This window comes from Falco punctatus, assembly GCF_963210335.1.
Source record: "Falco punctatus genome assembly, chromosome: 4".
Lineage (NCBI taxonomy): Eukaryota > Metazoa > Chordata > Aves > Falconiformes > Falconidae > Falco > Falco punctatus.
In genome coordinates, this window is record NC_137583.1 from 22,063,722 (window position 1) to 22,080,505 (window position 16,784).

Here is a 16,784-nt window from a genome sequence, read left to right on the forward strand (position 1 = left end):
GTAGTATTCATTGATACACATGTAGGACATCATTACTACCGCTGCTGCTGCTGGAATGAGTTTGTGACCACAGCCCAGCCGTGGTTGACCGAACTGGCGGCGCTGCTGTGACCCGAGGTATCTAGAGAAGTCAACAGGCTTTTCCTTGTGGGCTTGTTTATTAATTTTTAAATTAGAAATTATTTTATTAATTTATTTTTATATTTATATAGTTTAATGTTTCTATTATAATTATTTTTTAAAGTAGAACCCTGCATGCAGAGGTAGGCAAAAGGGGAGGGTGAAGTGCCCAGTGAGCCCCATCTTGGAGGCATCAGCCCTTCAGAGCACAGTCAGATGTGTCCCATGTTTACACATCCTTAACAGGAACGCTGTCACTCACCGCATGCTGTTAAACAGCTGCTGCTTTTCCTGCTTGAGGTGTCTCATCTTTATCATTATATTAAATTCATCTCGAGGTACCGTGCATACGGCTACAAATTATTTCTCCCTGTCTGTAAAGATGCTCCAGGACGGAGTGAGTTCCTCCCCGCGGCACTGTTGTGCCGGAGGCGGCAGGACCTGGCTCCCGGCAGCAAGGCAGGTTTCTCTCTGTTGTGATCACATGCTGCAGCCAACACTTTCAAAAATAAATGTCTGTAATTAGTCTCCTAAATGCAATTTGAAATTGATGTGTGGTTCACGTTTGTCCGCCAGTTGAAGAAAATACTAACAGTGATTTTAGTAAGTCTGTAGCATTTTGAAGGAAAAAATTATTAACAAATATATCTTCTCCTGGATATTCTCATGACTAAGAGCAAGAAGGTAATGATTTTGCAGTTAGGGCCGCACTTTAAAACGCATGTTTTAATTCCAAGGCAATAATTATATGTCTACAGCGGGAAAAGGAGTCCTAATGAACTTTTTAGACAACCTACCAGACTTGGTAATATTTTTGATGATTATTTAAACATCATTTTTAAGTGATGTAAATGTGTCTTTGGATCTTGCGAATTATGTTAATGTCAATTACAAGTGGAGTGGGTAATTTATCTTTGTACTGTGGGCATTGAAACTAGAGGGAAAGATGTGTTATCTTTGAAAGACTATGCCTTTGGGCTTCTATTCGGGTGGTATCAGCTGGAACAAATAAGCTGAGAATGCTTTTACTGCTTCTGCTCTAATCTCACGAATGCTTCCAGAAATGGTTTGTGTCAGCAGCTGATGCACAGAAAATTTTGCACGGATTTTTTTTTCCTCATAAGAGAATAATTTTTATGAGCTTCCATGGAGTTCTCTTTAATGCTTCTGTTCTCCAAACCTCTGAAGCATTTGCTGTAGGTAGAGGGGGATGGCTTGTCCTTGCCGGGGAAGGAGTTGTCACTGAGGGTGGCTGGAGGCTGTGCTTCCAAATTTGATTCCTCACGTTTCCACTGTCCCTCTTCATAGAGTAGGAGAAGTCACTTAATCTCGGTGCCTCTGGCTATAGGCACTGGAAGAATGAGCACAGCAAATACTTCACCGAACATTAGGTAGACTGAATGCAGTAGTGGCTTCGCAGCACCTGCCGCTTTCTGTGTGAGGTTCCCATTGCATCCTCAGGAGCCTGCTTTGCGGTGAGCAGCCTGTCTCTGGGTGGGTAATTGTGCATGAAGGGACGTTTTAGCCTTTCATGGGCCGGTTTGCAAGTGTGCTTTGCTTTGCCCCTCCACTGCCACCAGCAAGAGCTGCTCCAAGGGGAGTCCTGGGCCTGCCGGTGCAGAGCACCCCCATCCTTCATGGTGCTGTTGCGGTGTTCACAGTTCACAGCAAATGGCCAAATAAGTCTGTAAAAATAAACTGTGAAGCTGAAGAGTCATGTCAAAGGGCAGTTTCCCATGGGGGGTGGTCTTTATTTCCCACCAAAATCAATGGAAAATTGGATCTTTGTACATTGGACGCTTCTAGACTTGCAAAATCTTCCCATATAGCTCAAATATCATTGCCTCATGTCTCAGGAATGAAAGCTGTAAAAACAAGCTCTCCTTTGCTTTACTCAGATCGGCTTCCTCAAATATTTATTTTCATGACATGGTCTTTCTTACTGTATTTGTTTTATTTTTCTGCGTAGTGAAAAAAGAGCAGTAAGGGAGAGAAGGCAAAAGGTTTCTATTATTTGAAATTCACCACAGCCGCCTCCTTTCCTTCAGGGTCCCTAGCAGTGCTGGTGTTTGGTTTTCATTTGTTTCTTCCTGTTATCAGCATCCCTTAAGAAAGACGTTTTGTAGAGAACTGTTCTTCTTGGATAACCTAGGGATATTTTTATATTTGAATTATGACTCAAGGCATCTTCAAACAATTTACATGAAATCTCTAATATCTGTAAGTGCTCCCTTCTTTCCCTCCCGATGCACCACTCCTTTGGGATGAGGTTTTGTCACTTCCAGACTTGTCTTAAAATTTACGGACAAAAGTGAGGATGATGACAAAACACAGCTTTTGTGTTTATAGATATTAATATAGGCCTGGTGGAGTATTATTTATTTGGACTGCTTCGTTACTGCAGATAAACAATTTCTTGAAAAAGAGAATTGTGGGAGAACTTAGGATGCCAGATCCGTGACTGCTTTAAGCTGATACTGAATTCAGTGGAGTTATGTTGTTTGATGTTGCCAAAGGGGCCCCTAGTATATTCTCAAAAATATTTATCTGAGCAAAATATGTTCTTTTCTCTCTCTGGGATAATATTTACATGTTTTTATGATAATCTGAAAGAATCACAGTTTATATTCTCCTCACCTTTAATTCTTCATACTTAACAAGCCTGTAAATGAAAAGCCTGAAATGAAACCACATTTACAGACAACGGTTCACACTCCTGGAAGAAGTGTTCTTAGTATTTTCTCAGAGATCAATACTGAGAATTAAGTAAGAAAAGAAGTGTAGTCCTCTGTATTTTTCAATGCAGCAAGGCAAGAGCAGCTATTACATAGAGGATCTTCCAAAAGATTAATTTTAATTCTTTGTGCTTTCCTCTGGTAGTCCCAGAGCACAGACAATGCCAAGTCAACCCCAGTTCTGTGCACCATGATGTCTAGCCAATTCACAACTGCTGTAATTTAGCAGTAAACCTCCTGGTGTCCTTCATGACTCCAATGTACCAGTAAAAATGGTGCAAAGGTGGCATCCCTCAGTGCCTTCTCCAGCCAGTGCTTTCCCTTGGACAAAATAGATCTAGTTTTTAGACTGAGAGGCACTCCCACGACAGAGACCCCAGCACCCCCGTGTAGTTATGCCACACGCAACCTCAGGAGTTCAAACACTGCATCCTCAGGCTCTTTAGCTCCATTTAAAATGTGACTCCAGCAAAGCTTGTGGGAAATTTTCTGCTGAACTCAATGCAACAGGATTTTACCTCAGTTTATTTTGAGCAAATATAGTTCTTACCTGAAAATTAATTATAGTGAGTTTGCTGTTAAGAGACCTGCCAGTTGTCATGGAAAAGAAAGGCCTTATCTAATGCTTGCTTTCACCAAGACATGCACTAAATTAAATGGGCTTTGACTGAGGCTGTAAATTAGCTCAGGCTTTTCTGTGAACCATGAAAAGACAAGTAGTTATAGACAAATAAGTACCGAAGCAGCTGTAGGTGGTTATCTAAATCAAAACTAGCAGGTGCTGGACAAGGAGTTGCAGGTGCGTAGAAGACTGCGCGGTATAACTGTGCACATCAGTTGTGAGTTTAGGTGGATGACCAAATGGAAATGATTGTAATGCTGATGGACTTATCCTAACAGCTCTTAGACGTGGACCAGGCTTGTCCCATCTGCTCATGTTGCCTGAACATAGCTCTCAAGATGTCCCACCTTGGTGGCAGTGTGGACACCATCCCTTCCTCACCTATTTTCAGAAATGTGTCAAGTTTCAGGACTTGGGCAAAGTCCCAGCCTGGAAAGCTTGACAGGGGATGCTGAGCATTATTGGCCAGTATTGATGCAGGGTGGGAAGTCTCAGATGATGCAGCAAGGCACTGCGCGGGGGTTAGGGTCCAGGGCTCTGCCCTCGCCCTGTCTTCCCTGCACATCAGGGACCATCAAGGGTGTCGAGCAGAGCCCCAAGAAGTTGGCTTTGACCTCAGCATATACTTTAATGAAGATTAATGTCATGAAGCAGAAAGCTCTGACCTTACTGTTATTTATTTATGCAACATAAAGGTTGTAGTCACACAGGAAGACAGCGTCCCAGGGCCACAGAAATTCTTAGCTGTGGACCATACTCTGAACCAGCCCGTTCTTCAAGTGACAAGCAGGTACTCGTGAGCAGTGTCCCTGATTTCAGGAAGGGCTATGCTCTGAGCAGTGAGTTCTCTATCGCAGCCAAACCTGTGAGTACTTGTAAATTTTACTGTGTTTTCCTGAAATAGCCTAATGGCCAATACCGCATTTACGACATCATTTTAATAATCCCAGTCTCTGCCTCATTGCATGGGAAGCGTTATTAAAAAGGTAATAAACTGCTACAAAGGCATGTGATAGAAATAGAAATAATTTGATAAATAATGCAATTGCCTGGAATCATTTACATTTGCAGTAGAGTTGTGCTGTGAAGCAAAGTTGCTGTTAGGCTAAAAATTGCTCTAGATATTCCTGTCTATGAGCTGTGCATATGAGGCTGAGCAAATACTCCGCTGAGACTGCAGTCGGGTCTGCCTGGTGCTTTTGCTTTCTTCGGCTGCTTCCAACCCACCCAGCCCAAGCAAGGCTCTGAGGATGGACAATAGGCCATTCATCATGTCGCCTGAAATACACTGTTTTTCACAGGTACATTTAACCTAAATCCTCTCTCAGAAGACGGATTATCTCTTAGAAGAACTCTGGCACCACAGTCTCTTTTCAATAGCCATGTCAACCACTGCCACAAAGACTGTACATGAAGGGATCAATGGTAGTTTTATCTCAAATTGCACTCAGTGTGTGTTTCTTCCAGCTGACATTCATTTAAATGCTTACTCTAAGACATCTTTTCTCCCTGTAATAGAAAAAGGATCGGACATCCTAAGCATTGTTTCCTGGGGGGGGGGGGGGGGAAATATTTACTTGGCTAAGCATGAAATATTTCAGATGCATGTGTTTAATCAACAGTGAAAGCAAGTGTAGTTATGCTTGTCTTTCATAAATTAAAATGCTAAAATTATCAGATAAGAAGCAACATAGGTTATTTCATTGCAGCAGTGCTAATAAAACCATTTGAGAGGGGAAAAAAAAAAAGTCATTTTATAATTATAAGCACTTTGCTTCAGAAACACTGGAGCTCTAATCTGCAGTCCCATAGTTGCGCTGCTCACCTGCGTGCTGCATCCCTCGGGAATGCAACTGTTGCTGTCGCACACACAACCTGCCATATGTACTGCGTTTGTAGCCCATTCATATTCCACATGTTTCCATCTGCTGAACAGAAAAATAGAGGGCAAGCTGAGAAGAATGTATTGAGGGATACCCGCACTATCATCTGTCTGGTGCAGGTCTTCTGTCAGTGATGTGTGTACATTGCGAGTTAGAAAATAATTCGCAATGAAAAGGTTAGCGCATGGACCTGCTGCTCATCCCTGCGAAGGCTTTCACCGGGCGGCTGCAAGGTGCGGGAGAGGTCGAACAACCCCTGGCTGTGCACTGCTGAGGTATTTGCTTCTTGGACCCGCATAGATTTTTCTTTTATTAAACAACAGAGCAAGATGTTACAGTAGATACAATTAGCCTGGGATTTTTAAGCAAACGCTGTGTCAAAGCATGAGGTCAAGCCTGAGCAGCAGGTCGTAGGCATGTTTTGGTAGATGCAAGTGATGCATCCGGATGCCCAAAGGTCAGATTTCCTTGGAGCTGGGCTGGAGGTAATTACTGATACTCAGTTTTATGATGTGCTCTGGGAGTTTGCAGTTTTCAGTCATTTATATTCCAAATAAGGGCTTGATCTCGTTTTCACAAAGTCAGTGATAAAACTCTTACTGATCTCAACAGGACATATTCTATCTCTAAATGCATATGTTACTGACTGCAAAATATTTATCTGCTCCTGGGAATCCTGCCCAGCAGTGGGGGATGCTGTGGTGAGCTACATGAATCAGACCTTTTGTGCTTGATTTGGGGTTGGAGGTAACACAGCCTGCTGGTGGGTAACATATCAGGTATGGCAGATGGATCATGAGCTGAAAACTAAGTGCTAATAGATCAGACCAAAATCATTATACGCTGCTGGTTTTTCTCATGCTGCTCCAGCTCTGCCTGACCTCTGCCATTCATCTCCAGCTGCTGCTGGAGACACTGAGCAGGTTCGTATTGCTGTCCTGATCCAGGCAGAGGGCTGTGCTGATGCGGCCATGATGCCAAGGTGGTCCTTTCTAGGTAGCTTGGATGTCTTTGCGTAGCAGAGCTCTGTGCAGTTGTAGCACACGCCTAAATAATCACCATCCATAAAGATGCATCTTTGTCCTTCATGTATTTTTCAAGGTTCACACCAACCAGACAAATGCTTTTAGATGCCTCCATTGCTGCTGAGCTGGCAGAGGGCACATGCAGTCATCAACATCAACATCATGCAGCATCCACAAGAAGCTGCTGTGGAAAGTGTGTGCCCATCGGTTTTGAGACAGGCTTCTTTAGGGTAATGCAAAGTGTTCAGCTTGTAATTTTTTATGATTGCTACAGCAGTGGCAAAAAAAAAAAGGGGGGGGGGGGGGGGCAAGGAAGGCTAGGGAGGGATGTTTTTCAGCATTTTTAAAGGTCCTTTGTCCCCAGAAGAGTTTTGATCAAAACACTGACAAAGTCAGCTCTTCCTGGGGTAGAACCCAAAGCTTCGGTTTAGGAAACAAACAATCCTTTTATCTCCTAATTTCAGATGTGTCTCTGCTCTCTGTGGACCTGAAATCTCCAGTTGACAACACAGACCAATAGATTGTCTCTTACGAATGCTATGTTTAAAATAGATGACCTTTCTTTATATAAGGGTGCCTAACTATCTTATATCGTCTGTTTTTTCAAACGGGTATTTTTATCTTCTTTGATTTTTCTCTGATATTAGCAATGACCACGAGCCAGGTTATCGGTAGAGCAATTGCATTAGCCTGTATGAGAAGAGATTTACATTTTTTAGTTATTGTTACCACTGCGGTGGTTAGAAGTGTCAGGGAACCCAGAGCATTCAATAGCAAGTCAGTAGCTCATTTTATAAGTTTGTAGTGGTTTGAAGAGAGGTGCATACTCAGCAACCAAAACTTTATTCTGAAGTAATGTGTGTTTATCGGAAATGTCATTTATTTTTATGTCTTCCTAGGCATCTTATTAGAAAACATTTGGGGGTGTATTTCAGAGAAGGAAGAAAGCATACCAAAGAGTACTTCATTTAATTTGAACTTTATGTCTTGAAAGAACTTTCTGAGCCGAACTGCTAAAAGTGGTTGATGAAGAGATGTTTGCTTTCAAGCCAATTAGCAGTTTGAGAATCCTCAGTGGCCTAAAATGAGCGTCTTCTCTCGTTTAATGCAGATATGTCTGCAAAGAAAATTTGTGAATTAGCAAAATCAGTGAAAGTCCCTCCTACTTCCTCAACTAACTGTAACAAATTTCAAAGTGTTAAAATAATTACTTGTTAACTTCTAACACATTGGATTCAAATTAGAGGACAAAACATTCAGTGTAGAAAAGCACCTTCAGCAAAAAGAGCCACATAACCATAAGGCCTCCTAATCAATGAGACACAGTAAGGTTTTAATGGGCTGATTTATTTAAAAGAAATTTAGTTAACTTGCACAATTATTTGTCAGGTTTAATGCTGGTCGTTTACAGGGGTGTGCAGGGAATTACTTAGTTACCTGATGAGAATTAAATGTGCCTGGAGGCTCTCTGGGGAAAGGGTTTGGGACTTTGGAGGACTCGGTGCAAGTGTCACCTGAACTCTTTGCAGCATGTTGCCAGGGTTGAAGGATGTGTGTGTGTTAAAATTGTGAAGCCAGCGGGGCCACGGCTTTCCGCTTAGAAAGGGAAGGCAGTAACGACAGGACTGGCTCCCTGAGACGCGCCAGAGATGATGGGGGATTGACTGTCCTCATCTCCTCATCCAAAGGTGGTCTCTGCAGCAATCCAGTCCACATTAACTGCCAAGTAATTTTACAATGGGAATAAAGATGAGTTAGAAGGAAACCAATAGCATGAGAAAGACAAAGACAGAAAAGGCATTACGATTTGATATTAGAGCTGGCTTCATCAACAGATACAATTAAAATGATCTATGGAAGAGATTACCCCATAAATAGATTTCAACCATATGGATAAAAGTAAAACATAAATAAATAAAAATAAAATCTCAACTGTACAGAAATAGTCTAAAACATCACTTTTTTCTGGATTTCTAAGGATGGCAAAAATGCCAAAGGAGGCAGCGCAGAGCCTGGCAGGGGCAGTGCTGGAGCAGGGTGGTCCTGCTTGGGCTGAAGCATATTGCTGAGCTTGTTCTATCGTTTATATTGATTTGAATTTTAATGCATGCCAAGGGCACCTTCAGCTTTCTGAAAGGCACTATTGTTTCCGAAGACCTGAAATTGATAACAGCAGTAAATAATTCCTTGGGATCTCCTGATGCTGCTGCTGCCCAGGCTTCTGCACTGGAGGCCAGTGTGGCAAGTCCTGTGCTCCAGCAGACGTTTAATGTAATACGTGCATTGATTTGTGCCAACATAATAGTGAAGATAAGAGACAAGTAGCCGTATGCTGCTCTCTTCCAATTATTGAGCTGGAGCAACTGCTACAGAAGCAAATATATGGCACTGGACTCCTGCAAAAATAAATTACAGTAGTGAATGTTACTGACTGCAACAATTTGGAGACCTATAAGCTAGGTGAGAAACTTCTATTAATATCACTGCTACTGATGTGTGAAATACAACCTCTGTTCCTGGCCTCTGCCAGCTGGCCTGCATGTTGTCGTGCTGCTGCAAGAGCAGGTCAGGGAGGGCTGCCAGGACAGCGATCCAGTGGCTGCTGTCAGAGCATCTCGCACCCTCTTCCTCCTCCTCACTCAGTACCATCGTTGTAAAGACGTTCAGACTGTCCCATTTTTCGAAGCAGGTCTGTGCATGTGGGCCGAGCAGCCCGTGTGTGCCCATCAAGACACGGCATGACAAAGGGCGCCGGCGCCCTTAGGCGAGGTGACGTCTCCCGAGTCTCACTGGAGACCATGTCCAGCTCGGAGGCTGCAGCTAGCTGGAGCCTGGGGAGCCCCACGGCTGATGTGGGCAGATGTCCCTTGCGCTTGTGGTCGTGCCTCGTGTCATGCTGGTACTTCTTCAGCTGCCTCAGCACTGTCTCGTGGCTGCCAGAAAAGCCTCAGGCCGATTCATGCGCTCTTGGGTGGGAAGAGCCATCTTAGCATCTCTGCAGCGGTGCAGGTATCGTTGGCAAAGTTTCTTTGCTCCTGATTTCTCAGCCCAGTTGTGCAGAGTTTGATTGGCATTAGAGATGCAGGAAGGCTGCTTTCCTTACTCTCAAATTAGTTAAATTGGGAAATAATTGAGCAAAAAAAGGCAGGATTAGCACAAGATTTTCAGCACAGGTCTGAAAGTGGCTGGAGGGGAGAAAGCAGATTGTGCTGCGAGGCATGATTCTGAGCAGACAACCAGGTATTTTGCTAAAAGCAGTGGTATTTGGCTGGTGGAAAGGCTTTTCTGATGTGTCCTTAGATTATGCCTCCACAGGGCACAAGGCATTAATGTTTCTATGGGATTTACAGGGCAGAATCAGGTTTTCTGTTTTCACTGACTTGGAGCAGAAGGAAGTGGCAGAGGAGACAAAGCTGACTGCGAGCCCAGGGAAAGCCCGACGTGCAGCGCTTGTGCAAGAGGGGCCGGGGGTCACCCTGGGGATTAACCCGTCATCCTCACCTGCCTTGTGAGCCTTGGAGCCATGCGCCACTGCAGATAACACCACCGTTTTGGTGGGGGGTGCATATGTGAGGAGGGGGTGGGAATGAAATAGGATTTTATTATATGTTTTTTAAACTGCCAGTGCAGCTGCAGATAAGCCCCGCAGGCTGAGCTCTGCTGCAGGCAGAGAGGTGGAGAGCATGGAGGGGAAGCTTGGCAGCGTGGTACCCTTGCTGGAAAGCCATCAGCCGTCTTGAAAAAAAGCAGCAGTGAAACACCTGCTTCATTGCATCTGTTCGGCAGAAGCTTTTACATTGTTAAGCGGCGAGCGTGGAGATTTTTAGATGTAGCCTGTGTATCACATGTTGCAAGGGTTGTCATGGTGAGTGCTGAATATCAAAGTATAGACACGTGTAAGACCTACACAAGCTGCTGGTGTGTAAATTAAAGTTGCCCTCAAGTAAAGACACAGAAAACTCATGTAAATGATGCATTCAGTATTTATGAACTGCGTCCTGGGAGATTTCTGTCAGCTAAACTCTGTCTGTAACGTGCAATGGACTGTCTGTTGTTCAAACCATCAATAATTCACGCAGACTTGAAGGAGTTTTATGTTGACTTAAAAAAAAAAAAAAAAAGAAAAAGAAAAAAAAAAAACAAAACACAACAACTTGTGTCTGTTGTCTTTCCAGAATCACTGTTTTGGATGATGGGAGCCTCCGGATTGTCAACGTCACCAAATCTGATGCGGGAAGTTACACCTGCGTGGCCACAAACCACTTTGGGACAGCAAGCAGCACAGGCAGCTTGGTTGTGAAAGGTAATTGTCATTTTTATTGCCTATGACTGATACTCTATCTCTAGTGTTTAAGAGCATCCCAAGCAGCCCTAGCATGCTGCACCTTTCCCCTTTGATGCTGATGCGAGTGGAGCCTGGGGAGATTAAAGTGTCTTTTGCATCTCAGAAACCTGCTGAGCCTTGTGGGTGGGAGACAACGTTAACAGCAAGGAGGTGTCTGTGGTTGCACTAACTGATGGTGCTTACAGCAAGTTAATGCATTTGTTTTCACACGTGGTTTAAAATTATACTGCAGACGAATCGGGAACTGTGACACAAAGCCAGGTCCCTGGACCCTGCCATTATATGACTTGTTTTTAGCAATGGCCGCTAGTCATGCTTGAGAAATACTCGGTGTTGCTGCAGCCAGCTGCATCCAAAGATTCAGTTTTGCAAAGGACTTGTATAAAGCTATAGCATTCCTGTGGAGAAACATTGCCCTCGGCATGCTGAGATTGGGTGGTGTCCATTAGAAACATGTCTTATCTAATTGAACTTCATTTATTCTTATTATTCCTAAACTTCAATCATCTTTTAAATAGCCTTTTGAACTCTTAATACATCTTGTCTTGTTGCAGAACGATGCAGGAATTTCACCCTTGCAATACAATGTCATAGTTTTCTAAAAGGCACACAAACTCTGATTTATTGTCATTATTTCTTATCCAGGGCTGAATTTTTGCATTTCAGGAATTCTGAGGGTTTATTCATGTGTATTCAGAATTTATCTGTCAAATGCTGGGTTTTTTTCAAAAGTAAAAGCTGTAATGCTTGACAAAGACATTTAAAGTAATCATTTGATAATACATTTGCCGGTCTCTCTCATTGTTTAAATTAATTTTTAACCTGCTTATGAGTAGTCCAATGTCTGATGAATTATTACAGGCAATGAACATATAGATGATTACACCTATAATCATTTTCTATCTCCTCCTTATTTGGGGAAAAAACTATATTGGATAACAAATCAGGAAAGATTGATTACAAAGCAATAAATCAATCACAGAGCTCTAATGCTGTCAGTTTTAATTCTCCCATATATTGGCATTGATGGATAGTATATGGTTGGAGACTCTCCCCATCAATTATTTATATGGTATATAGGGAATATTTTAAAATGTTTCAATGTTTTCAATGTTTCAAAGGTTTTAATCTGTGGGTTTTATAGTCGGAGCACATTTCAGCAAGTAATACCAAGATCAAACAAGTGCTGATAAAGCTGGTGAGCCCCTGTTGCAGCTGTAAACTGCCGGTGACAGTGATACAGCAGCAGGTTTTTCTCGGAGCAAGATGTTTGTCTCTGCCTTAGCTAGCCAGTCAGGTATTTATAGTTAGATGGGATGTTTCTGGGCTTGCGCTTCATGGCTCTTGGCCCTTCTGCTTCCCTTACGCAAAGGGGCTGGCGGTGCAGCCCCAGGGTGGGGGACTGTGTTATCCCTTCATGTCTTCTGCTGTAGCATATGGACACCAAGAGTTCTTTGGGGCTGGGGTTGTTTCAGATACCTTGTATGGCACTTGTCCATGCCCTTGTTGATTCCTGCAAATAAAAACAGTCAAGTGAAGATCAGCATTAGATCTTTATGTGAGCTGACTCTGCCTTTTCTTAATCTGTGTTGTCCTAAGGATGCACCCACAGCAAATAACTAAGAAAGCAGCGCTCAGGAGAAACGAACATCTCAAAGACCCTGTCTATTATTAAAAGTGTCGATCAGCTGCTGTCTGCCCCAGAGCAAAACTGGAGAGCAAAATGGTAAACCCAGCCCAAACGTTCTTGCCTGGGCACCGTGGGGACAGCAGGAGGGTGGTGCGTGCCCAGGGCAGGGGCACCGGCTTCGCACCCCTGGGCTGGGCACGGCTCAGGTCGTCCCGGTTTTCCGAGTGCTGCAAGGCACCAAGGGCTTGACTGGGGGCCTGCGCTTCAGGGACCGCTTGTTCCACCGTGAAAAAGCCAATCATTGAAAATAGGACTGTGTTTCATTTCTGTTACGGAAGAGTCATGCTTCTGTAGTTCATGGCTTATCCTTTCTTCCTCGCAGTACCCAAGGAATAGCCCGTAACTCCGAGCACAATAGTCAGCAGCTATTGTACCTGATCTTTGGGTTCACGTGGTTTACAAATCACTTTTCTTTGCGGTAAGGTTATAAAGGATTAGCAAGTACTTTTTTCTCCCTCAGTGCTCCGTTTTAACTCGATTCCATTAGCATTAATGGGAGCGACACATGTGCATGAAGCAGAGAATAAACTCTTAAGCCCAAGATGTGGATATTAACAGCAAACTGAGAAATGCAATTTCAAAGTCTATCCCATAAAAAGTATAAAAGAGCAGAAACTATTCTGAACTCCAAATGAACTGTGTAAAATACTGTATTTTATACTGAAATGCTTGAGTTTCTCTGCCCTAAGTAAAACACCAGCAAGTTTTGACAGAAATGTGACTGAATACTTTCTTTTAACTCAGTTTTGTGGTGTACAAAAAGACTAATTTATCAGCTGATGAATTTTTAGACCTAAGATGTGCTTATATTCTTTTCTACCTCATCTTATGTCATTGAGTAAAAAACTGTGAAGGTCAGAAGACATTTTTTTCTAACCTTCCTGTGTTCTTCCATAAATATTGCAGGTTCTCTCTCTCTTCCCCCCCATCCACCCCCTTCTTTCTCTCTCAGGGAGAGATGCCGACAGTGTCAAAAACAGTGTAGGCAAGGATGGGAGGAGGAGGAGGAGAATATCTGCTACACCGGAACCAAGGAGCTTAAAATAAATCTCTGGCAAACAACCAGAGAGGGGTGAATAAATATTCATATTATGCATGAGTAGACAGCTTAAAAATACAAAATTCTGACAGGTGCCCATAGGGCTGTGTATTAACATGCTGTTGCCAGAACTGGTGAACCTTGGTGGTTTTCTGAACCGGTGAGATTGTGGTTGGGTTTGTTCTGTTGGTTGGTGCTAAATGAGAACTGCTCTGGTCTCCAAGACCCAAAATCTTGCAAACTTGCATGTATGGTTTTACCTTTAAATTAAAAAGCAGGGCTGACTTTGTAAGGATAGAGAAGAATCCCACAGACAGTGTTCAGAGTTTACATGTAGTATATAAATATTAATTTTTCATCTTTTCCCAGTTTTTCCTGTCCTTGAGGATAAATGTTCAATTCTTCCAACACACAGAAAGACTGTAGGCTTTCTCAGTACCAGGGGATTAAATGACAAATACTGTAAACAGGCATGGACCATACAGTATGAGTTTATTTCTATTTAATGCAGTGATATAAATTGGCTATATAGTAGCAGCTCTGAAATAGGAAACTAATTGCAAGACATTGCTATAAAAGCTCTGAATATAGGAAGTTTGAGGAGAGGCTCCTGATGCTGGCATCCCAGCTTGGGCAATTACTAAGACCCCAATGAAGTTTCTCTGGCAGCGTTAGGTATAGAAGAAGCAGTGGAAATGAGCAAACGACAGGAATGCAGATAATAATAGCGTATCATCACCATTTCTTTCAGAGGATGGGAAAATCCTTGTTGTATAGCTTGTTTCCCAGCAGACACACTAAATATATTGATGAGCCTGTGGCCAGCTTTGCTTTGGTGATTCTGGATGTGAATGGATCATGGCACCCGCTGTGGATGTGTGTGGCTGCTTCTCAAACATCTGTTTCCCTTTGGCTGTGTTCTGGGCTATAAATCCATCTATCTACCTTAATGGATGTATTTATATTATTTTTTGATATAAATTTATCTATAAATCTGATCAATCATCTTGACTCCGCAGCCTATATCTCTGTGGTGTGGTCCTTGGTACTTTCCAGGCAGGCAGTAGCGATGTGGCGTGCTCCGGCGGGCGAGCGGTCGCAGAGGTAAGCGGAGCTGCTGCTGCTTGTGGACCTGGAGCTGTGTGGTGTGGAACTGGCCACACAGGAGCAGTGGCAGCGGTTGTCCTACAACAGGGATGCTTTCAGGTTTGAAAGCACTCCAGCCTGCTAGAGATGACTTTTCATACCATTTATTATCCAGTTGCCTTTGACTGCAGACCAGGATGATCTGTCCTTTCCAACCCTCACCACGGTGGTTTAATGGACAGAAGCTGTATGTGAGTGCCTGGACAAGGCCGTATGTTTCTGGTTTGGTTGGGAAGTACAGCAATTCTGGTCACATCGTTGCGTCTCTGACAAGGGAAGTTCCGATGACTTTATTTGCCTGTTTAATTATGAGCCGCCTTTAACATTTTCCTACTGCTATTAGCTTGTCTCCTTTGGATTGTCATGGGAGGGCTCAAGGCAATAAAAGCCAGAGAATGTTTGTTAGTTGGTATACACATTACTTTAGCAGGAAAAGGATACAAAGATGATGTTGGTAGGTTAGTTTTCCCTCATGCTTGAATAGACTGATAGTCTTGATTTTGTCCAGCACAGTGATCCAAATTATTTTCTACAAAACTACATATTTTCCATTCCAAGCCTATTCCTTTGTGTGAACGTTGAATTGGTGTATTTGACTTAAACGTGAAACACTTAATGAAATGCTGTAAATTCTGGCCTATTATCAGGTAACTTTTCAGAGTCCTCAAATGTTACTACCTTTAAACCTGCAATTCTTACTGTGTTATTCAAGTCCTTTAAAAACAGCTGGGCTCATAGTTCGCGGGCAGTGCTGTGCTGATCAGCATGGACACAGTGTTCACACACTGTGAAAATAGTGTCGGTGGGATGGGATGGTCTTCCCGGCCCATCTTGCCGTCTGTGCTTGTCTCCATTTTGACATCACTTGATCGCTATGGAACAATGTTCCTCAGAAAATGTGTTGCGCTTGCCTGGTATCCATGGGGCTGGAGTAGATTTATGCTGCTGTGGATTGTTTCAGTAGATAAGGAATAATGTTTTTTCCATCTTCAGAGATTATGACTGTTCTACTGCTTCTAAAGAACTGAAAAGAATTTTGTTTTCCAGCTCCACAGGTATGCACCAGTGGAGAGCCACTGCTCTCTAATGACTGACCATCTGTCTGCTATTGCGTGTTTCAGAAGTTTTGTTTTGAACGTGGATGACAATGCACGGTGCAGGGTTTCTTAAGTCATTTGTGGCTTAATTTCCACATAATACAGTAAGCTGGTGTGTGCTAACGAGCACTCATGCAATCAAACAGAATTGCTTATGCCTCCTTTTCTATTTGTGCATAATGTTCTTTGGTTGGGCTGAGGTGACTTTGATACCTTGGTGCCCATCAGCCTTCTGAAGCTAAACGGCGCAGGGGCTGGTCACAGGTGTGTGTGCACCAGCCGCGCTCATCGCGGAACGCTGGCTATTGAACTTCACAGGAGCAGTTTCAGTCATTTGTAGCTCTTTCTACCTTTGAAGATGTCATTATAACCCCCCCATAATTGTGTTAAAGACAACTTAGTATAAAGCCTTGAATTGGATATTTTTTTAATGTATTCTCTGTTTAGAAATTCAAGGGTCTTGACAGACATTTAAATTAATCCCATGTTTATGTTATAGTAGTCTAAAGAATAAAACTCAGAAAATAGATCAAAGTCAGATAGAGAATTATGCAGTCTGAATGATATCCCTCATAGGTTTTCAGAGAATTATTTTATTCTTTTGGAAATGTTTACATGTTACCACGATTCTGATTTTTGTTGTTGTTGGGTATTCATAAACTCAATCCACAGTGGTGTTGTGTGAATTTTAGATCACATTTTTGTATTCCTTACGAAATTATTTCTATCCTTAGGATGGTGTACGTGTCTGTTTATATCTTGGGTTATAGTTAAAGACAATTTATTTCTGTTATCACAGACACTGTTTCTGCATACCAGAGCTGGTATTGCTGACTCTGTTCTTTAGCATCTGCTCTGGCTTCAGTGCCAGCCTTAAATCTAACACTATGGCCATTTGCACCACTGAGATCAGCAAATACTGGACTTGCCTACAGCTGAGCGAGTTCTCAAATAGTGCCGCTACTGGCTCCATCAGTAAAAAAAAAGTGCTGTTTAATAAACCTAATTTCTCCCGTAGTCAAAAATACATGTAGCTTTCTTGAAATACATCTACTGACCCCTGCAGAGGCGTTAGGTGCATT

At 42.8% G+C, this 16,784-nt stretch overlaps 1 protein-coding gene across 4 annotated transcripts in view; it reads left to right on the forward strand.

The window, feature by feature from the left end:
* The window catches only part of LOC308062775 (contactin-4), a 357,825-nt gene that overhangs the window by 305,376 nt on the left and 35,665 nt on the right, over nucleotides 1-16,784 (forward strand). For all 4 annotated transcript variants that reach the window (XM_080384699.1, XM_080384697.1, XM_080384696.1 and 1 more), the window contains one exon: nucleotides 10,561-10,688. In XM_080384699.1, coding sequence (XP_080240825.1) covers nucleotides 10,561-10,688 — 128 coding nt within the window. The remainder of the gene's footprint in view (nucleotides 1-10,560; nucleotides 10,689-16,784) is intronic.